The sequence below is a fragment of the Haliaeetus leucocephalus genome, unplaced genomic scaffold, assembly GCF_000737465.1.
Source record: "Haliaeetus leucocephalus isolate CR32 unplaced genomic scaffold, Haliaeetus_leucocephalus-4.0 Scaffold339, whole genome shotgun sequence".
NCBI lineage: Eukaryota > Metazoa > Chordata > Aves > Accipitriformes > Accipitridae > Haliaeetus > Haliaeetus leucocephalus.
This window is the reverse complement of record NW_010972775.1, coordinates 10,330,633-10,352,596: the sequence shown is the minus strand read 5'-3', so window position 1 is coordinate 10,352,596 and position 21,964 is coordinate 10,330,633. Positions and strand designations below refer to the sequence as shown.

Genomic DNA, 21,964 nt, shown 5'->3' with positions numbered 1-21,964 from the left:
CGGCCGGCGCGGGCGGGGGGGAGCCCGGCCTCCCCGAAGTCGGCGGAAGTTTTGCTGCCGAATTCGGTGCCGGCGGGGCCTCGCCGGCGGCTGCTCGCGGGGGCTTCGGCGCCGCTCTCCCGCTGCCGAGCCGGGAGACGTGGGGGCAGGTACCGCTCGCCGCTGCTGCCAGGGCGCCCGCAGGCTGCCCTGTAACATCTTTTGTGGGAAAAGTGACTTAGTACTTTGAGAAGTAGCTTGAAACACCCGATGAACGTAGCTTGAGGAGAGGCCGTCGAGTTTCAGGACTTGGAAGAACAGGTACCCTTGGCTAGGCAGGCAGGATGCGCACGCTTGGCTTCTGTACGATGAGTATCTCTTTCTCTGGCTAATTCAGTGCCATTTTGGATCAGCCTGACAATGGCTAAGTTAATTGTGTCGCGGAGAAAGAAACGGTGTTTGGCATGTTGTCCTATGGCCAGTACAAACGTCGATAAAAGCGCTGTTGCCAACAAGCGCTTTTTTTTAATATATATATGTGTGTGTGTATAAAAATAACGTTTGATAGCATGATGTGTTTATAAACAAGTTACAAATTCCGGAAAGTCGTGGCTTAAAATAGAGGTAGGTTTTAGTCTGGTAATCGGGTTCAGAAAATGTGTGCTGTAAAGCTAAAATGGGAACTTTCATTTCAATCTCTCGCTCAGGCTCAGTCCCTGCTTGTGCAGTTGTTATCTTTAATTCACTCTTGACTGGTTAACTGTTCAGTGGAACAGCAGACGGTAGCAGATCTGCCGAGGTGCAGAAGGCTGTGGTTAGCTGATGATAGGCTTCTTCAGTGGTGAGTTTTCATTGACTTACCCAAAGGGAGGACCAACCGAACCATTTTTATTTATGATACAGAAAAACGCAGTGGATTTTTGTGTGCTTTTACAGATCCTTCAGAGGATTTATAAACTAATAGTAACATTTGCCGACTGCCAGCACAGAGTTCCCTAAACAGTGTGGGTAGCAAGTAGGAGGCTTTAGAAGAGCGGCAGTTTCGTGAGTTGGACGATGACTCACTCTGCCTACTGACTGCAACGTGGCTGATCTAAAAAAAAATACTTCTGTGCCCTGTATTTTTATAGTCAAAGGGATAGTACTTAGCAGGTTGTATAATATGTCATTAGTCACTCTTGGTCTTTCTCTTGTGAGTAATGATTTGATCATTATGTGGTCTGCATAATCAAATTAACTGGTGTCTTTCTGTCTTATTTGTATTTCTGAAAAAGTAAATGTCTCATACTTAACTGTGTTTTAGCGTACATCCTGTTTCCTGAAAACTGTGATAAATCCACGTGCAGAAGTTGAGCACGAATTGAAGAGGCCCCTTGCATAATGCATGAAGCTGGTCATGTGTGATGTTGTCTGTCAGCACTAGGAATAATTTCAAAGACGAGAGCCCTTCTGTGGGTCACTTCAGTTGCCCTCTCCTGAGAGCTCATCTGTTTTAAAAGCATAGCTGTAAACCACTTAAGAAACTAGTATCTTTGTGTTTCCCTCTCTAAACTTTGTGGGAGGAAGGAATAAAAGTACTGCTTAAAGAAACAGGTAGTCTTGAAAAGGTGACAGCCTAAATGAAAACATCAGTGCCTGTGTGAATAGCCTGTTTGGCACAAATTGGGGTGATAAGCCACCCCCTTTTTTAATACTATAGTCCATCATGTGTTTCAGGTGGTTAGAGCATGTTACACAACTGAAGAGGAATTTGTCATTTTTGTTTATTTAGTGTGTTTTTTTCAAGACAGACAGTTGGACTGATGGCTATGATTTTCATTGAAACTGAAAATGTATAAACTTAATGGGTGTTGGTGTCACCCTTTGTAAGTATTAGTGTTTTAAAAAACTACCTCATCTTTTTCCAAAGTTAAAAATGATTATAAAATGGAAAGAAGAAGATTTGTTACTTCGAGCTCATTTCAGCTTGAGAAAAGCCTTAATTTCTTCTAGTTGATTACCCTTTAAGTAATTATCTCTAGAGTGGAAGAAAGCTTGGGGTTAACTTCTTATTTTCCATCCCCCTCCTATCTGCTTCTGGTCCACAGGACTATTTGTCTTAAATGTCTGTTTGCTATTAACTCCTGGATGGGGAAACGAGTTTAGCTGCTTCCCTGGCCCCTGGCACTAGCTGTGCTCCAGGAGCTGCAGTCCTGGCAGAGGGGCCAGCTCACAGGCAGTGGCAGTGAAGGAGCTGTCACATGTGAGCAAAGGGCCATGCTAGGTGAGAGATCAGATTGGCATAGTGAAAGAAGTATGCCTTTAATGTGAAAGAGGAGGTAAGTGTAGTTAATGTGTGGGGTTAGTTTAGAAGTATATTTTTTTGTTTAGACAAGGATATATGAACCTGGTACAGCATTGTCATCTGTTACGTTTCCAAAGTAGAATTTTCAGCGGCAGTAAATGAAAGATCACGTTCAATTATGGAATCTTAATTTAATTTCTTTTAATAGTGGGGCATTTTTGCTAGGACAGTCTCTAATTGTTCTCACCATACTCATGTGAGGTATTGTATCTGTTCAGTAGATAGGCTGCCTCCTGGTCAGCTTCCTAGGTCTAGATCCTATTCTGAATGATAGCTGGGCCCTGCTTTTTGTGGCTTTGAGATTAAGTCATTTGCTGATAGTTATATAGGAAGTTTGTAGCAGGATCAGGTCAAATTGAAGGCTGCAGTGGATTGCTTCTCTCGTCAATGTTTGTTTTCTCAGCTAAATTACTGAAAATCATTGCATATCTTCTGAAAACATTATAATTAGTGGTCACCTAGTGGAAGGGTATAGTATAAGCTGATGATTAAAAATGCATCATTTCAGAGATAACAGAATGAAAGTTTTAGGAGTTCTACTTCAGTAAGCAAGTGGGCCATTAACTCCCTTTCTCCTTGAAGCAGTAATGTCATTACTGCTTGCATGTTGTAGTTCTGCTGCTGCCTTTGTTTACTCGTGGTGGTAAGGGGTAAGATCTGAGTTATGGTGAAGAGATCAGCAGATCTTACTCCTTGCTACTGATGGGCATCTTTTCTAATCTGTTCCTGTGCTGTTTAATGGAACTAGCTAAAAGAGAGGTTCCAGATGTGTCACCCAGCTGGTGCAAACTGATTCCGTATGGCCGCATATTGAAGACATCAGCAATGTGAAACAATAAGACTAATTATGGGGAAGACTACAACTGGGTTTAGATAGTCCCAAGGATATAAAATACAGCTTTTTGCAGGGTATTTGAACAGAGGCCTTGGACCTTGAGTTAACATGAAATTTCAAGTGTTAGTATAAGCTAGAAAAATTAATTTCCATAAATTTTTTTTTTTTTGGGGGGGGGGGATGAAAGGAAAATGGTCTAGGGTGATGTAAACTTTTTTACAGGCAGCAGCTCAGAACGAGGGAGCCTGAAAGTGGTGCATGTGAATGAGAAAATATTTTAAAACTTTTAAAGAAAAGTTAAAAATCAAGAGCCTAGACTTCTGTTTTTTATAATTGTGAACAAAGAGTTGGATAGTCAACCGATGCTATCCTCATTAACTCTAGGATGAAATTTCTTATTTGTTCTTTAAGTAAATTCTTGGGTATTATAAGAAGGGTCCTCACGCTGATGTCTTAATACTGATATAAATTCAAGAGAGTTTGGGGAAAAGTAACAGTGTTACCCCATTGTGCTTGTACTAAGGTTATAATAACCCATGTAAAACACTGTCTAAAATTAGGATTCTTGGCAGTATGTGAAGAAAGGAATCTCAAGGCAATAGTTATGCATGCCAAGTAAAGACAGCTCTGAAGATCGCCCTTCTGGGAGGGTACTGTACCACACTGGTGGAGGGCAGCTCAATGCTCTTCAGTTTAGAAATACTACTTTTGCTGATCTTTCTTTAAAAAGAAAAATCCAGCAGAGGATAACATGTGTTCCCTTCTTCCCTGTGTCTGTCATGTGGCTGTACAAATACCTGGAGCCAGGTGGTGTATGGCGGGAGGGAGCAAGCCAGGGCAGTGGGGCTGTGTGCCTTGGTGGCAGTCAGGCTTGAGCCTAAGGAACGGTAATGTTTAAATGTGTTGAAACAGTCTTGCTTCTGTTTGTCAGTGTGCCTGCCTTTTTTTTTTTTTCTTCTGTGTGCAATTCTGATTACTTTCATGAATTGAGGCCATTATTTAGAATATGCTAATAATTTGTCCGCTGCTCTTGCTGCCCTGTGAGGAGAGGGGAGACTTGGTTTGCTTGGTCCTGGTTGTCCCGCTGAAGTGCTAGCACAATTTTAAAGGAAAACACTCGTACAATTAATTCTGAAGTGTTGGGATAGTTTGGAGAACTTTACATTTATTTAGAGAACTGGGTGAAGAGCTGAAATGTGTTAATCTAAGATTGAAGAGAAGACATTTAGTGGTTTGATGTGACCTATAGTTGTTGGGGAAAAACACATAAGTGACTTGTAATGGAATTGCCCAAACCTTACCACAGCGTGTAAGGTACACCTTTGACTCTTCTCTTTGTGGCATCTTTGAGCTTTTAAAAGAAATGAGGATGTTGTGCAAAAGTGCAACATGTGGTCTTTATGACGGCATTCTGTTGCTGCAGACAGGGAAACTTACTGACAAAATTACCACTTTTTTGTTTTCGTAAATAGTAGTTGCATTCATTAGACTATTAAAAAATAAATGGTGTCTGAAAGTGCCCATATGTTAGGGGAAACAGTTGTAGAATATATCGGTTACTGTGTAAAATGTATTCGCCATTAGTTTTTCTCTGTAATCTAGGTTGGATAAGTGTAGAAGTAATTGATAAAGTAATAATATTTGCCTAATGTGTAGGAACTACGCCTGTGATTCCTGTAACAATGAATCTATAGAGGCAAAATTATGATTTGAGATGTTAGTAAACTTCATCCAAAATCACAAGGATTTAAGCTTTGTAAGTGGTGTTGGATGTGTGCTGTATATTCTGGAAAGTCAATAAATACTGGGAGTGCACAAACGTCACCCTTTTCCTGTGAACAGCACCCAGTTATCTCTTATTAGGGTGAAATAGTTAAAATCCTGATTTTGTCTTGGAGTAAAAGTTTTGTGGAAAGAATTACTCCAAAATTTAGTGGCTGAGGTGCAGGATATTGTTGTTTCTGACTTGTCTCTTTAACAGCTGTATTGTTATTGGAATTACCAAGTTTTCTGTGATATTCCCTTCTTTATTAAAATTCAGTAGGATTTTTTATTGTGTGCCTTGTATTCTCAGTAGGTTATATCTAAAACTTTTTAAATACATGTTTAGAAATGGTGATTGGTGATTACTGGCAGTTTTCCTCGACAAGTGTGAAAAGTATATGTCATTTCTGGTTAGTTTAGCTTTTGTGATGGTTTCTTATTTTGTAACTGGACACTAAATAAGTCGTTTATTTAGGACAACTTAAGGAGTTGGGGGCAGAGGAAGAGTGCTGTATGTACTGGAATACTGATGTATTTTTCTCTCCTTTTCAGGTTGTCACGGAGTAAAATGGATGGTAGCTTTGATTGTGATTGTGGTGAGCTGGAGCCACCTGATCATTAACAGAAGGCATCTTTTGTAAATCAAGAGCTGCCAGTTTCCTGTTTAACTAGACTGTAAACAAAAGAGAGAAGAAGGAGGAAGAAGGAGAAAAAAAAAACAATAGTGCTTACCAGCACCATAGAATGACGCTGCTCAGGACCAGTCCAACACTGAATGTATCTGCACTGTGAGGAGGAGGATGTTAATAGAAGCCTATTATGTGCATATTTATTCACATTTTTGTTAAATGTTAACCAGTTTAGCACAGTAGAGCTGAGTGCATAGTATGTCATTTCATTCCGTTTGAGTTTCTTGTGAGTATTTTCTTTAATGTCTGCAGAAATGCTGCACCTTTCTTGAACTATGAATGCTGCAATCTTTCTATCTTATGCTCGGTTTGAGTTTTAGAGCTTACAGGCTCTAAATTCAAGGGGACACAACAGGCCTGGCTGGCTCATAATGAAATGAGAGTGTCAAGAAACCATCTTGCAGTCAAAGCCAAGTGTTTCTTCTCCCTTTCTGTAAGACCTTTCCTTCAGATACCAGTGGAAGTGTCTCTGCGTGTTTACAGAAGCTTAGTAGTTTGAGGAAAAAGAAACGTAAAGAATTTAAAAATGGCAGAAAAATTTGAAAGTCTCATGAACATTCATGGTTTTGATCTGGGCTCTCGGTATATGGACTTAAAACCACTGGGCTGTGGTGGAAATGGCTTAGTTTTTTCTGCTGTCGATAATGACTGTGACAAAAGAGTGGCTGTCAAGAAAATTGTCCTTACAGATCCCCAGAGTGTTAAACATGCTCTACGTGAGATCAAAATTATTAGAAGACTTGACCACGATAACATTGTCAAAGTATTTGAAATTCTTGGTCCTAGTGGAAGCCAGTTAACAGATGACGTGGGCTCCCTTACAGAATTGAACTGTGTTTACATTGTCCAGGAATACATGGAGACAGATCTGGCTAATCTGCTAGAGCAAGGCCCTTTACTGGAAGATCATGCCAGACTTTTCATGTACCAGCTGCTACGTGGGCTCAAGTATATTCACTCTGCAAATGTTCTGCATAGAGATCTCAAACCAGCTAATCTTTTCATTAATACTGAAGACTTGGTGCTGAAGATTGGTGACTTCGGTCTTGCACGAATCATGGATCCTCATTATTCCCACAAGGTATGTGAAGAGTGGGAATATTTAAGTGATACACTGACAACCATGCCGTCTTAAAATAGCATCTTTGTCCCTTTTGCAGAGGTAGATAGTCTGTGGAAGGCCTCGTTAGCAGGTGGGATATCATGTTGGGGATCATATAGTAGAACTGGAATGCTTGCAAATAGAGTAAAACAGATCTCTGGATGATATGTTTTGTCTCAGATAGGACTACTGCAAGCATAAAATAATTTTTTTTTTTTTTACTAGATGTGTTCAGAAAAGCAGATTTTTAACAGTGAATACAGAACCTGAGATTAAGAGCATGTTTAGAGGCATAACTATAGAAGCCTTAGATAAGTTTGTAAGTGGTGCATTCATAGTGTGCAAGTGTGGCTACTTACTGGGATTGATTTAGAGATACTGTCTTTCTAGTTTAGATGGTGTTTCACAAGAGAGTTCGTTATCATTGCTGCATTTATTTGACATCTGGGAGTAAGAAAGTTTTGCTGCAGTACCTCATTTGACTAATAAATAGTGTCATACTTCTATATTGTTGCTGTTCAGTCATAAAGAGATTGCTGTTCCATTTTAAAAGGTAGAAGGGCTTAGTAGGGGGCGTGTGGTACTATCCCTAGGGCCCCGAGACCAAAACATCTTGTAGTAGTGCATTAAAAAACAAGAAACAAGTAATTTTAAAAAGTATGTCTTAATCTAAGTAAGCTTTTTTCTTTTTCTTTTTTTTAATTAATTTCATTAGGGCCATCTTTCTGAAGGATTAGTTACTAAATGGTACAGATCGCCCCGTCTTTTGCTTTCTCCTAACAACTACACTAAAGCCATTGACATGTGGGCTGCAGGTTGCATCTTTGCTGAAATGCTGACTGGGAAAACCCTCTTTGCAGGTAGGTAGAAAAAAAATGTGTGTGTATATTCCTAAAAGGAGTGGTACTGCTTAATTATCTTCCTAAAGAAAGGTTGATTCTCGTGGTTACTATCAATAGTCATTGACTATCAGGATATGCTATATTATTATACAAATATATAAGCAAACTATAAATCGATGTATTTGTAAAGCAGAAGACGTTTTAATTTTTATTACTCATACCAGTGTGTATTTAGATAAATATCACAATTTAATTTAGTACTTATATATGGTAAATCTGTCTGTAATTAGGTTAAGCTAAATTTATTGGATGCCTAAGAAGTGTTCTAAATACATGTATTTTAGTGAATTGATGTATCCAGGGAGTACTTGAGGATTATGCATTCCCTGAATATCATATTCATAAAGATCTTTTAATGTAGTCAACCTAATCATTTTTCACTTATTTATATTTTAAATTATGAAAGAGTAGCCCTTTTTTCCCCATTCCAGACTTTTTTGTCATCTGCAGACTGGTTTGACCTGACCTTTGTTTCAGTGGTATAGGGACGACTCTTAAGATTTAAAATTTAGTGTGGCATACCAAGGAAATGTGTAACCTCCAAATCTTTCTGGTAAGATAGGAAGCAATGCTCTGGTCTCATTGGGTGCATCTACATTAGTGCTTTGGTTAGGCTCAGGAGCAAATTTCTGAAGCAAATCTATTGATGGCCATCCTGTACCACATTGCTGATCTAGCTCAGGGCACAAACCAGTCTTTTTAGATAAAATGGAATTGTCATTTGCGCTGTAGGAGATCACCCAATGAGTTCTACCTGCTGATAGGCGTTCAGTCCGTAGGAGCAGATGAGCTAGTCCAGAGTAAATCCCTGAAATGCTTATTTTGTGTGCACCCTGGGGCCTCAGCAGCAGCTGTCTCATTCAAACGTGCTCTTGGATTTGTTCCTGTTGGTCCAAATTACTAGAGTAATACAGATAAAACCACTAAGAACTTGCATTTCAAAGTTGACATTCCTTTAGATATATGTGGACTAAAAGCACACCTGTGCAGTAATTCTTGGGTTTGTACAACAAGGTAATGAAATTGAGAGCTTTTTCCCTTTAAGTACTATTAATAGGAGTACTGTCACCCTGAAACCATTATTTTGTAGAAATCAGCAATTAATATCCAAAGAGGCTTTTCTTAACTTGCAGCGAGTTGCTAACTCTTTGAGTTACTAACTATTGGAGTAATGTCCCCAGTGTATTAAATGCTCGGCTGATAAGAGATTTATTAGGTTTCCATTGCATCGAGCACTTCTGCTGGAAAATAGTGAAATAATGGGAGAAGGTCTGCAGATTTCAGCATTCAGCATAGATTGATTGCAACTGGTAGCATTTTGGCTTTTTTTGAGTAGCATTGGTATTTGCCAGAAGTTTTTATTGGTCTAATAGCTGTGCAGTGAGTTAGAATTTTTTTTTTTTTAAACTCAGTCTTAGTAACCAAAATCCTAAGTTTGTATGCTCATTTATGTGCCCTAATTGCATTGTGTAGATACTTAGAAAATTCTTTTTATATGTGGATGTGTCTCTCTGAAAACTTAGCACTGCTGTAGTTTTCTGATTTTAAAGAAGAGTGGACTTCTTAATGTCATGCATTTGGAAAGGGAAAATGGTTCGAGATATGACAAGTTAACCTGTCCTGAGACTCTGAATAGATTTCTTTTGCAGAGTTGTTTGGAGGGCTTGATTTGGTTAATTTGCAATTTCCTGTCTACTTCTGAACCATCCCTTAGGAATCCTGCTGTCTGGAAAGCTGACAGGAGTGGGAAGGAAGAATGCAGGTTAAAATTGCAGAATACCTGGGACGAGGGAGGGAAGTTGAGGCAGAGGAATTCAATAGCTGTTCCAAACAACTTTGCTGATTCTTTCTTCTAAATGAATATTTTAAAATGCTCATTTCACTTATAGTGGAAAGAAAGCTGATTAATTTTTAGCATGGAAATAATGATACAGTAGGAGGACAAAACAGCTTTTTCAATCCAGCAAATAAGTTACCATGAGGGCAGTGCTGATTCGTTTGGAGAATGTAGGTCTTGGTCAAATTTTCTGTAGTGACTTTGCCTCAGCTTTTCTTTAAGTCATCTGGCAGATGTGTGATAGGGTGCCCAGTGCAGACTGCCATGCAAACTGCTTAAGTGAACTGAGAGCACATCGAATTTGAGATGGTACAATCTCTTTTCTAGCCCCATTTATTTTCGTATTTAATGTCACATGCACCAGTATCACTGGTGATTGCCCAGAGCTGCTTGGTGAAGGAGGGAAACACTAGTATGCAAATAATCCTATATAGTTTCATCTGCTAGCTCAATCTGTAGGGTGCTACATGCTTCTTGGAGCTGAACAATAAATTGAGGTAGAGAAGCTGTATTTCTGGGTACTCCAGCTAGACTGGTACTGAATACAGATGCTGTTTATTATTCAAAATTGACCTGCTGTATAGGCCCTTGTAGTTCTCACCCAGGGAAGCTTCAGATAGTGCTAAAACTGTACTATAATTTCAATCATAATACAGTACTCTTTAATTATTATTTTTTTAAACAAGATTACACTGCTTAACTGGCAGGTGATTTTTGTCTTGCACCTGACGGTACTACAGGGTTTCAGAGTAGAATATTAATATAAGTGGTTGTGGCCTGTAAGATCTCTTGCTGAGCTAAACTACTACTGTTTTTATTAATAAGGGACATATAATTCAAAGTGAGGTCAAATATTGAATTAATTTGGTGGATCACTTGAAAGGGAAGGATTGCAGTATATAGTGTATATATTAAAAAAAAAAAAAATAGAGTGTTGCTGTAGAGTACCTCATCCATGGTGAAAACGTCCTTGCAAAAGCTTACAGTTAGGTTGCTTTATCTGTGTGTAGCAGCTCTGTAAGTCTTGATACACTACAGCATTTTTGAGAGCTCTTCAGATTTATTATCATTCAAATTTAGAACTTCAGCCTTTCCTCTGTTGTAGGAGATAATAGTCTTCTACTGAAAATAGCTGCTCAGAGCACAAAATTTTTACATGCTTTCATACAGGGATCAGAATTGTTTGAAGTTAAAATGGCAGCTTGTATTTTCTCTTGGTGCATAGGTGCACATGAACTTGAACAGATGCAGTTGATTCTAGAATCAATTCCTGTTGTACATGAGGAGGACCGTCAGGAGCTTCTCAATGTAATTCCAGTTTACATTAGAAATGATATGACTGAGCCACACAAACCTTTAACTCAGTTGCTTCCAGGCATCAGTCCTGAAGGTAAGTGATTCAGAAAAAATACTTCCTGTATTTCAAAATCATAAAATACTAAACAACTTTACAGTGCATGTGTGCATTAAAAGCAATTTTCATTTAGAAGAATCTGCGTTCTCTGAAGAATGTTTGTCTTTTGCTGTAATAAAAAAATGTGCTTACATGATAGCTACTTGGTCATCTTTGGAGTATTTGGAATTGTGAATCTTTGCTGGACCTGTTTGCACTGGAATTGCTCTATTTTGAGACACTAGCCTTCTAAATATAAGGGAACATTGGAATGGAGTCAGTGTAAAACAACTGTCTTTCAAATGTTTTTAAAAGAAAGTCCCCCAGTCAAACTGACAGCCAAGCTGTTGGTGGATACTGATTCAGCTTGAAGCATTCTCTCTCTTAGTATTTTTTCCTGCTTTAAGTTGATCTTAGATTTGACCTCTACTCTTCCAGCTTTCCTATGGCTACAGAATTTGGCAGTATACTGTGAGTAGCTGATACTTCACAGGTGGCTACTTTTAAGCAAATGCACACCTCTAGAGCAAAGCACCTTAATCTTAAAGTCTAGATGTCTGAAATATCATTAAATAGGAGAAAAATGACAACTTTTTCTCCACAGCACTGGACTTTCTGGAACAAATTTTGACATTTAGTCCCATGGATCGATTGACAGCAGAAGAAGCTTTGTCCCATCCTTATATGAGCATTTATTCCTTTCCAACGGATGAGCCTATTTCAAGTCATCCTTTTCACATTGAAGATGAGGTTGATGATATTCTGCTGATGGATGAAAGTCACAGCCATATTTATAATTGGGAAAGGTAAATTTATCGCTTACTGTGGCATGTAACATAACTGAACGGTTGTGTGCTTGAAGTGATGTTGCTTCATGGGCATAACTTTCTTTTCTGTTTGTTTCTTCTTCTTAAGTTGACCTGAGAATAAACTTTTACCTTATAGGCAGTGCATTGTCACTGGGTTTGTAATTCATTAGACTGACTTGGATATGCTAGTGCACTCAGGACTCTAGAATCTAAAGTTAATCTCTCCATTACTTTTTTCCCCAAAATATTTCTCAAAAAAATAAACTTTAAATGAAGAGAGTTTTAAGTATGATTGTCTTGTCCAATGCTTAGTGCATATAATAGTAAAGAGATTCACTGTAGTCATTTAAAGTCAGTTAAACACATTTTTAAGGAAGAGTTATGTAAATGGAGTGAGCTATTGTACATAATTCTGGACTTAAGTCTTTCAGATGTGCATATTAGGACTGCTTTATGCCAGGTTAAATTAAAAACCCGGAAAAGGTACCCAATTGGATTGAGGAAAAACTTTATCTGTGTTGAATTGTCATTATTTTGTAAGGGAATTTCTAAACGTAACTGTCTCTGTCTTGGAAGCTAGAAGACTGTTTTTTACCTGCTAACACTTAGGAAATTGTTTTACAGATACCATGAAAGTCAATTTTCAGACCATGACTGGCCTATTCATAATAACTATGAAGCTGATGAAGTTCAGCGTGATCCAAGGGCTCTTTCTGATGTTACTGATGAGGAGGAAGTGCAAGTAGATCCTCGCAAATATTTGGATGGAGATCGTGAAAAGTATCTGGAGGATCCTGCCTTTGACACCCACTTCTCTACTGAGCCTTGCTGGCAGTATTCAGATCACCATGAAAACAAGTATTGTGATCTGGAATGTAGTCACACTTGTAATTACAAAATGAGGTCATCTTCATACCTAGATAATTTAGTTTGGCGAGACAGTGAAGTTAACCATTACTATGAGCCCAAGCTTATTATAGATCTTTCGAACTGGAAGGAACAGAGCAAGGAAAAGTCTGACAAGAAAGGCAAGTCTAAATGTGAAAAGAATGGGTTGGTGAAAGCTCAGATAGCACTTGAGGAAGCATCACAGCAACTCGTTGAAAAAGAAAGGGAGAAGAATCAAGGATTTGACTTTGATTCATTTATAGCAGAAACCATTCAGCTTAGTTTACAACACGAGTCTACTGATGTTGATAAATTAAATGACTTGAATAGCTCAGTGTCTCAAATAGAGTTGAAAGGATTAATATCAAAGTCAGTAAGCAGAGAGAAGCAGGAGAAGGGAATGGCTAATTTGGCACAGTTAGAAGCTCTGTACCAAACTTCGTGGGACAGTCAGTTTGTGAGTAGTGGGGAGGAGTGCTTCCTCATAGACCAGTTTTGTTGCGAAGTAAGGAAAGATGAACAAGTTGAAAAAGAAAATACTTACACCAGTTATTTGGACAAATTTTTTAGTAAGAAAGAAGATGCTGAAATGCTAGAACCTGAGCCAGTAGAAGAGGGGAAGCTTGGGGAGAAGGAAAGAGAAGAGAGCTTTCTCAGTAACAGTGGAGAACTCCTCTTCAACAAGCAGCTTGAGGCTATAGGTATTCCTCAGTTTCACAGCCCTGTTGGTTCGCCACTGAAATCAATACAGGCCACGTTAACGCCTTCTGCCATGAAATCATCTCCCCAAATTCCCCACAAAACGTACAGCAGCATTCTGAAACATCTAAATTAAAACACTCAGCAGACATTTCTTTTATATTCATGAGATGTGTTTGTCTTTTTTTATTACTAGTGTAAGTAATTTTTTACTTGAATCAGACAGTGTAATTTTAGTATGGATTTCATTAGTTTTCTGTTTACCATTGTTTTTACAATCCAGAATTACTTTCTATACATGAGTTAGTTTTGTTTTTAAACTGGCATGTCGTTTGCACACAAAATTAAAGAATAGAGCAAAATAATGCAAAATGCAGGAGGTAACAAAAAATGCACTAAACCAAGTAAAAAACATTCTCTCAGTAAAACAGTGTCCATGTTTTGCAGAAAAAGAACCTTGCCTTGAAATTTACACAGTGAGACTGTACATAATTGCATGAAAATATCTATTTTTCCCAAAACACTTTTTCATTCATGCGTATTTTAGAGTTTTTCATACTGTACACATTTCTTAGACACATGATACCAGCAGCAACTGAAATGAATGCAGAATTTGGTACGCATGTGTTATCTACCTCAAGGTAACAGCAGTATGTGGCAAAACATTAACCACCCATAGTGCTTCTCATTATGCACTTCTATTTAGCCAGCATTATTGTAGTAGCTATTCTTATTGAAAATCATTCAATATTTATAAATGTTCTGGTATGCATTCTTTATAGTGAAGTGTTAATATGCAGCACTTTTATTTATTTTAGCAAATAAGTATATTTCTGTAATTATAGAAAGTCAACTTAATTTTTTGAGTTACTTTTCAGATAAAAGTTTTTGTTTAGCACTATGGTTTTATTGCCTACATAGCTGGATATGTATTAACATCGGCTTATTCTGAGGCTATCCAATACATTTTTTTATTTTTATTTTTTCGTTTTCATTTCAAGTAAAGCACTCACTGTGTATAGGAATTTGTAATTGGAGGTGCTTGATCTCTACAAAAGAAATTAGGAATTGCTTTATTATCAAATGCTCCTAGAAGTCTTAATTGTGTTCATTTTTAAAAAATTTTGTAATGTTAGTTGTGTGCATGGAAATAATTAAGGTACAACATTACTGTAGGTTAAAGTTCTATATGGTGAGACATTTTGTTTTTACTGTATGTTTTTACTGAATGATTCCTGTCCCACATCCCAACCCCCCTCAAAAGCAAGCATGAATAAAATTAGGTTAAATATAGCATGTAGCATCTCGGTCTTCAGAAAATTTGTTTTACCTTCTGATTTTTTGGAATACTGGATGTATCATTGGCTCCCCTGTTTAAAATGAAAAACAAATAAAAACATGGCCAGCAAAAAGACTGTTGTTTTTTGATGCTTTGTACGCTGAAAGGTAAAGAGCTGCTACTGTAGTGCAGCTGGCTGTACTGTGAAGGCAGGCCTGCTTGCCTGCACTCCCTAATACAAGGTGCTCAAGGAAGCATGAGAAGTTGCCTTACAGTCTACCCTAGAAGTGCTGCTGCTGGGGGTTCAGCGCCCTGGAAGGAGGCTCGAGAAGTACACTTCTGTCCCAGTGCCTACAGCCTGTATTGAAGAAAATCCTCTGTAATGGTATGGCTATGAAAGTGTCAGAGTACAGTAATGTCAGTAACCATTTTTGTTGAAAATATAGTTGACTTCTAGAGTACAGGTGAGCATTACTGGTTTATCAACTTTTTAGACAGAACAGTGTTAAAGTGGAAAAGCTGCTGTGAGCACCTTCATGTTGCTGGCAACCTGGAGTGAAGGTAATCATGCAGGTCTGTCAGCCAAGAGCCTGTCTGGAGCACTTTTACAAGGAAATTTCAGGAGCAGGACCAGGTAACTCCTATGGGATGTTTCAGAATGGGCAGTTCAGGTCTCTGTTGCAGCAAGCCCTAATAACAGTATGTATTTCTCTGCCAGTTCCTCCTGTCAGAACCATTCCTGAGGGAGCTAATTAGCTGTACAATAAAGCTACATCTTTTGGCAAACTCCTACAATTTTTTCCATGATAGTGTCTTAGTTCCTCCAAATTTTTCCATCCCTCCTCCACTGCTCCTCTGGCAGGTAGCACAGCTGCAGCTAGCCTACCACAAGGAGCTGCCCCTTCCTCAATGGCAGAAAATGGTCACTTGGGGAGATGGGACACAGTGTATGTCCTAGGGCATGCTATGTGAATGTTTACATAGCCACATCGATTTGTACGTTAGAGGGCTGTAAGGAGGAGGAAATGGCTGGTTGCCCTCTCTCCTAGGCAAGGGACTGTTTTGAAGTGGTGTGGTAGTTTTTTTTGAGATTGGATGAAAGCGGTGGGAAGAGCTTAGAAACTGGAAACAAAATGCAGCTTAAAAACACATCTTGTGCAAATGAAGTTTTTGGGGGGTTTTGTTTGTTTGGGGTTTTTTTTAAGAACACCAATGAGACTCAACAGTATTTAAGCCTGTAATGGTAGAAAGGGAACACTTTACACTCGGGAAGGGAGAGTCAAGCGTTGAGCCTAAATCCAGCATGGTGCTTCACTGCCTCTGACTTCTAGTTGTGCTGCAGAGGAACACTGTACAGGTACTGCTGGTTGCTTTGGTGAAAACCGTACTCATAACAGGCTTCATCCGCAGATCATCGGGGGGTACAGCTAGGCAGTCTGGCTTAAGTAGAAGTAATTCCTTATGTGGAGATGATTAAAGAAGGTCAAAGGGCTTTGTAAGGACCATGCAAAGTGAAATCTAGCGCTAGAAAGTGAAGATAACTCTTGAGCGTGGTGTTGGATTCTCCCTTGGTAAACCGCAGGAGTCCTGCGTTGGGAGAGCAGCCTGCAGAAGGCGCAGGGTTTCATGGGGTGTTTGCAGCGGGTGGAAGATGGCTTCTGTCCTACGCTCATCAGCAATGGCCATCCCTGAAAGAAAAAAAATAGGACAGTTAGTTACATGTGTAGCCCTTTGGCTGTGACCTAGCAACTGGATTGTCTTTAAAAAATTATGGAAGAGGCTTAAATTATAAACCAGGTAAAGGGACCACTGTTTCATGCCAGGGTGCTTGCCAAGTAAAATGGGACACCCTTACTAAACAAAAAAGCAAATAAGAGATGAAGACGCTAACCATCTTTTAAAAATATCTTTTCTTCTCCATGTGGTCTTTAGTTAAAAGGCAGCATTTTAAAGTATATCTAACAAGAACTTCAGCTGGAAGAGGTGATGTTTACCACTGCTGAACAGACCAGGACAGAGCATTTGACATGTGCTGTCATCACATGAGATCTAATAATTGCAAACTGGCACAATGCTGAACAGTTTGTTCTGATCAGGAGTTCTCAGTCATGGTCAGTTAACTTTCTCACAATTGTATTTAAGTTTAATTCAATGAAGAGTTGCTATATATATATAATCTCAGCTATTTATATAAGACTGCCCACGCTGCTGTTAGTGGTGTGATTACTGCATGAGTAGTGCATCTTAGCTAGTCTTTGCCTTGAGCACAGCTGGTCTGCTGGGGCTGTAGGCTGGCTACCAGGTTCTGTAAACCAGCTGGGAACTGGGGCAGCTGGCCAGTCCCTGCTGCTGCATCTTCTCTGCCCCTGGTCAGCAGGATAGCCTGTGTCTGCCGCAATGAGGCCACTGCCTGCAGCTGAATTTATACACCTTGACTTACTTTGTTTTTCCATCACCATGCTATTTGTTTTTCTGTGCTGTAGAAGTTCTTAGAAGCGTGCCTGGTACATACGTTTAAAGCCTTGCTAAATTCTCACTTTGGTCTGGCTTATTGCCTGGAGGCGTTAGTTTACGAACAGGTTTTTAATGCCTTTTTTACAGGGGGGAGCCTTCCTCCTGGAGAGGTTTTCTTCCATATGGAACTAATGTTGCTCTGGAACTATTTTTGCTATTTTTTTCTGTCCCCTTCTAAACTCTGCGATAGTCAGGGGTGGCAAGTTTTTCCACGTGTGGACTTTCATCCTCTACTCTACAGGCATGTATGCTACAAAACAGAATTGTTCTTAGGGTCCTGAGGAATTCAGTGACACACTGTGGTGCAGATTATTTCTGGGTATCGATAGAGGGGAAAAGCATCCTTGAACTAAATCTGGTGTCACAAGTCTGCTTTCATTTATTTATTCTCATGTTGCTTTTCTGTTGCTGAGATTTGGAAATGCTTGTCAAGCCTTTTGTTAGGTTCTACACGTAATTAAAGAGTAAACTGTCCTCGTCCTTCCAAAGATGCAATCCTGAGCAACAGCAGCCCTGAACCAATTTGTTCCTCATTCCTTCAGTTATTTTGGTGCTTACAAAATGCTGCAAATTCTTGGTTTTTGTTCTGCCACTGTTTGCGTCAGACTTGAGCTGAACAACCTGGGAAGTAATGCTGTGGGGTATTTAGTAACAAGCAAATAATCCAGATCACTGCTGGCACCCAGCACTCTTGGGCTTCCATTCCAGCGTCTCTATATTTAAAATGGTTATCTGCTTACTCCGAGTGCTATCTGAGAACTCCTTAAAATATTGACTGTTGAAAAGTTCAATGGCTTCTTTCGACTGAGAATTAGCATCGCTGATAAGGTGATTTGCATGCACCAGACCATGTGCGGAGGGAGCTCTGCCCTGGTAGCCCGTGTGGACGTGGTGATAGCCAGGTACGGCCGCGCTCTGCAAATAGCTGTGTCAATAGCTGGCAGCAGTCACATCATGTCATTGGCTTTCCTCTGGCATCTGTTGCATCCTGACTGCAAAGCAGCCCTTCCTTCTATAGTGAACTCTGATAATAAAATTCCTCTTGTAATCTTTGTGCTGGTCTACTGCAGCCAAAATTACTTTTAACCTTTATGTCACCCAGCCTGGATGTTATGTGTGGTATGAAATACGAAAGCGTGCTTTTTTGCAGTTGGGTGTGGGACAGCGAACTTACGACTTGTCCGGCTTCGGAGCCAGCGATACCATTACCTTTCACAACCCACTCACCGTTCCCACCTTCGGTTCCCTTGTTGATAAAATAAAGGTGCCGGGCTGTGATTACCGGCAGGACCGCAGGCGGTGTGGCAGGGCTCCCACTCTGGCTAGCGCACCCTGTGCTGCCACGGGGGCAGGGGTCCCTTGCTGTCCCCTGGGATGGAGGGACGCTGAGTAAGAGCACGGCTACATGGAAGGCGACCTGGGGAAGGACTTCTGCATCAGTGGGGGACTGGGGTTAACCTACCCTTACTGATAATACACTCGATCAGTGTTTCTAGGGTGCAGAGTCATTACTAAATTGGTGGCTGATGGTTTGTTGGGGTTTTTCTTCAGCTTTAGCATTTGTTTCCTAGTTGATAGAAGGCTTGGTCCTAATTCAGTATAGTTCTACATTACTTGTGTCTTCGCTTACACATTTGATTTTTCCAAATTTCCCGTAACTTCTGGTTTAGGCTTATTATATTCTTCTAGTAATCATTTGTGGCCGAGTACAGCCCAAGGCATGTGGGTGATCTCCTGCCTGCTTGGTTAAAGACTACTGCCCACTCAGAATAGATGTGAGGCCTAATAAAATACAGGCTTTCCTTTAGAGCTGAATTTTGCCGTGTTCCTCAAGCCATACCCCAAGGCTCTGGTGCTGTGCAGTGGGGAAGCTTCTTTGCCCCATTAATCCCACCATGGCTGGTGCAAGGTAAGTATAAACCTAGTCATTTTTCTGTGTCATCATCTCTGCAGCGTCTTCCCAAGAAGGTGTCTCCACACCAGAAGTATAGCCAGGGTGCAGTTTCTGCTTTACAAGATGGTTGATCCTTAGTCACACTTTCACTCTGCAGCTCAGGCTTCAGCTGTGGATGCTACAAACCCAGACTCTAGCAATAAAAGGACATTTTCTTATTCTCATTGTTGGGGATGCCGTTCAGAGTGGATTTGAGCTTAAATCCTCAGTGCTAGAGGCTGTAGAGAAACAACGTCTCCATTTAATGTCTTTCTTGAATTTTATCATTTTTAATCATTTAAAGCGATAGACCTGAATAACAGATTTATTCTGACTTCTGTGTTTGTTTGGATATAGATTTAATCAGTACAGCTCTTGAAATAGCTGGATAACTAGCAGAGACATTTTTAAAGCCTATGATTAAGAAAAGCTGATAGGTTTGGTTTTTATTTTGTGTTATGTCTGCCTCAGATTTTTTTTCTGCTAATGCTACAGTCTCTTAGCAAGTTTGATGTTGACATGTACTGAAGGATTAAGTTACTTCTACATGCTAAATTATCTTTTGAACCCTCACACATTTCACTGATTTTTCCATGATTCTTTATATTCTTTTTACTTGCTTTAAGCAGAGAGACCCTCAATTGTTTGAATCTCTCAATTTTACATCACACCTAGCCCTGTGAAGCAGCAAGGTGCCAGTCTATACAGCTATTGAAGTGCAGAGCAGACGGGAACATCTTTGGGTACTGCTGGCACTTACATCCGTATTTCTATTGACCTTGCTAACTGCATCACCTAGAGTACAGCATCGATTTCCAGCGAGACGAGGTATAAAGCCTCACCGTGACTGGCTTAGGGACCTGTACGGGGCAAGGAGATTCATCATCCAGAACAGAGGAAATCTAAGAGTAAAGCAAAACCTGCAAGCCTAGGTGGAGCCATGGCAAGCTGGGCAGCCACTGAGCCACTGAGCTGCCAAAAATTCACCGCTAGCTAAGAAGAACATGAAGGAGTCTGGCTGTCCATACCTGTGTGTCTCTGGGATAGTTAATCAGTACCTTGCATCATTTCTCTTGTCCTGACAAAAGCATAATTATGTCAGCAATGAAGCACGTTTTCTGGTTCTTCAGCCATCGTGGAGCAAAATGTGGAAGCACAGAGCTGCTCGAGCAATTTAGTGGCTGAGTGAGTTCAAAATGACTTGATGTGAAGCAGGCGGTCGGCCGCGGTGGGGGTTTGGGGCCAGCAGCAGGTACCAGCGCCGGCAGCGGAGAGGAGCCAGGCGCGATCAGGGGAGAGTCCGGCTCATCTTCCAAAATGCTGGCGCAGCCTGGGGAGGAGATTTCCGCCCTGCCTGCCAGGAATTACAGTCTGCGTTGGCATGGGCAGGAGGAAAAATATGATGGGAAACAGGGAGATTAAAATAACCCGGTGAAAACAGGATGTTGGAAAGCTGGTAACGGAGCGGGGCTGCAGGGCTGGCTGGCTGTGGAAGGCTGCCGGGGGCAGGGAGGCTTTCACACGGGGTTTGTCTGGGGGAAAACACCCAGTTCTTGCATGTTTGTAGGCCCACACCAAACCCCCGAGGCAGAGGCAGCACGGCTATGCTGGCAGCGGGCTGGCGCCTTGTGTTCTCCGAAATATGACTGATTATGGCTATTAAGACAAACGTGTTCATTCACCTTCTCTCAACACCTGCCTGCTCTCTTTTCCATTGGATGAAGGTCATAAACCATTCCCTACAACACATCAGCCTGGCATCGTATTTATTTAACTGATATGACCTCACAGGCGCTGCCAAGCAGCAAAATGAAGCTCTATTTCACAGCTCGGCTGTCACTAGGGAGCTGTATTTTTCTCAGCTGATCGCAGCCTGCTCTCCGAGCTGTGATCCATGGCTTCCGTCCAGCCTAAGACAAAATAAAAACCACAGGGTTTTTCTCTTTCTAACTGGCTCTTCCTTTCAGGGGCTGACACCTACAGTTACCGGTGTACATTTACAGGAGGGGTAGCTGGTCCCTGCAGACGGGGGAGCTGGTTCCCGTCGCCCGTAGCCAGTTTGTGAGCTGTCCGAGTTTTTTGGTGCAGCTGGCGATGGGCTGCTGACCGGTGCTCCGCCAGCTCATCAAATCCCTCACGCACCCATCGCTGAGGCATTTCTGCTCCTTTGCGAGTGGGGAGAGCTTGGGTGCCAGAGGCTGGTTTCAGCCTGGGAGAACGGGGCAGGCTCATGAGAAGGCTTTACGTCGCGAAGTCTCAGTCTCCAGCACGTGGAGACCGTGCTCAGAAGCAAGCATGAACTCGGCCTTAACCCCATAATTTATGAGTTCATTGAGCCATTAGAAAATGCTTACTTAAAATCTCTGAGGCTAAGCCAAACTGCTTTATTCTTTAAGATAAAACAAAAATTGCCATCTTCCATGAGTCCAAACTGCTATCCGGTTATTTGCCTTCCATGGTCAAATTGAATTTGCTATATACATTGCAAGTCACCAGTGTTTGTCAATACAATGCAGACTCAGATGGATGCAAAACAGTCCTTGGGTGAGGACCGTGTCATCAGTTTTATTCAGCTGGGCTGGTTAACACAGAGTGATTCATCTCGATCATCTGGGCTTCTCCCAGTTAGGTGCCACAACCAGTGCTCTGCAGCCTTTCAGCAGAGGAAGGAAAGCTCAGGCAACGGTGGGGTCCCCCAGGCTCTGCCCAGCACCGTGCAGGTCCCGCAGCAGTGAAGCTGGGCTCCCCTGGGCTTCCCAGGTGGATCTGCAGGTTACTTTTCTCAGCAGCATTGTGGATGACCTGGGTCCTTAGGCTGCCAGCATGGCTAGTATTTCCGATGGCCTCGGTTTCTCTTCTTCCACATTCAAAAAATGAGACGGATTTGCCTTCCGGGTCCATAAAATAGTTGAAATGCTATGCTCATCCGTGAACATCACAGATGTTCACTACACCACTTGACTTTTGCGACAGGTGAGAAATAATAGAAGGTGATGG

General features: G+C 40.9%; 1 protein-coding gene across 1 annotated transcript in view; it reads left to right on the top strand.

Moving 5' to 3' along the window:
- The window catches only part of MAPK6 (mitogen-activated protein kinase 6), a 30,997-nt gene extending 16,344 nt beyond the window's left edge, over positions 1-14,653 (top strand). The window contains exons 2-6 of the mRNA XM_010571833.1: positions 5,475-6,692; positions 7,429-7,573; positions 10,678-10,842; positions 11,450-11,651; positions 12,279-14,653. Coding sequence (XP_010570135.1) covers positions 6,138-6,692; positions 7,429-7,573; positions 10,678-10,842; positions 11,450-11,651; positions 12,279-13,377 — 2,166 coding nt within the window. The 5' untranslated portion in view covers positions 5,475-6,137 and the 3' untranslated portion in view covers positions 13,378-14,653. The remainder of the gene's footprint in view (positions 1-5,474; positions 6,693-7,428; positions 7,574-10,677; positions 10,843-11,449; positions 11,652-12,278) is intronic.
- The last annotated feature ends 7,311 nt before the right edge of the window (positions 14,654-21,964 follow it).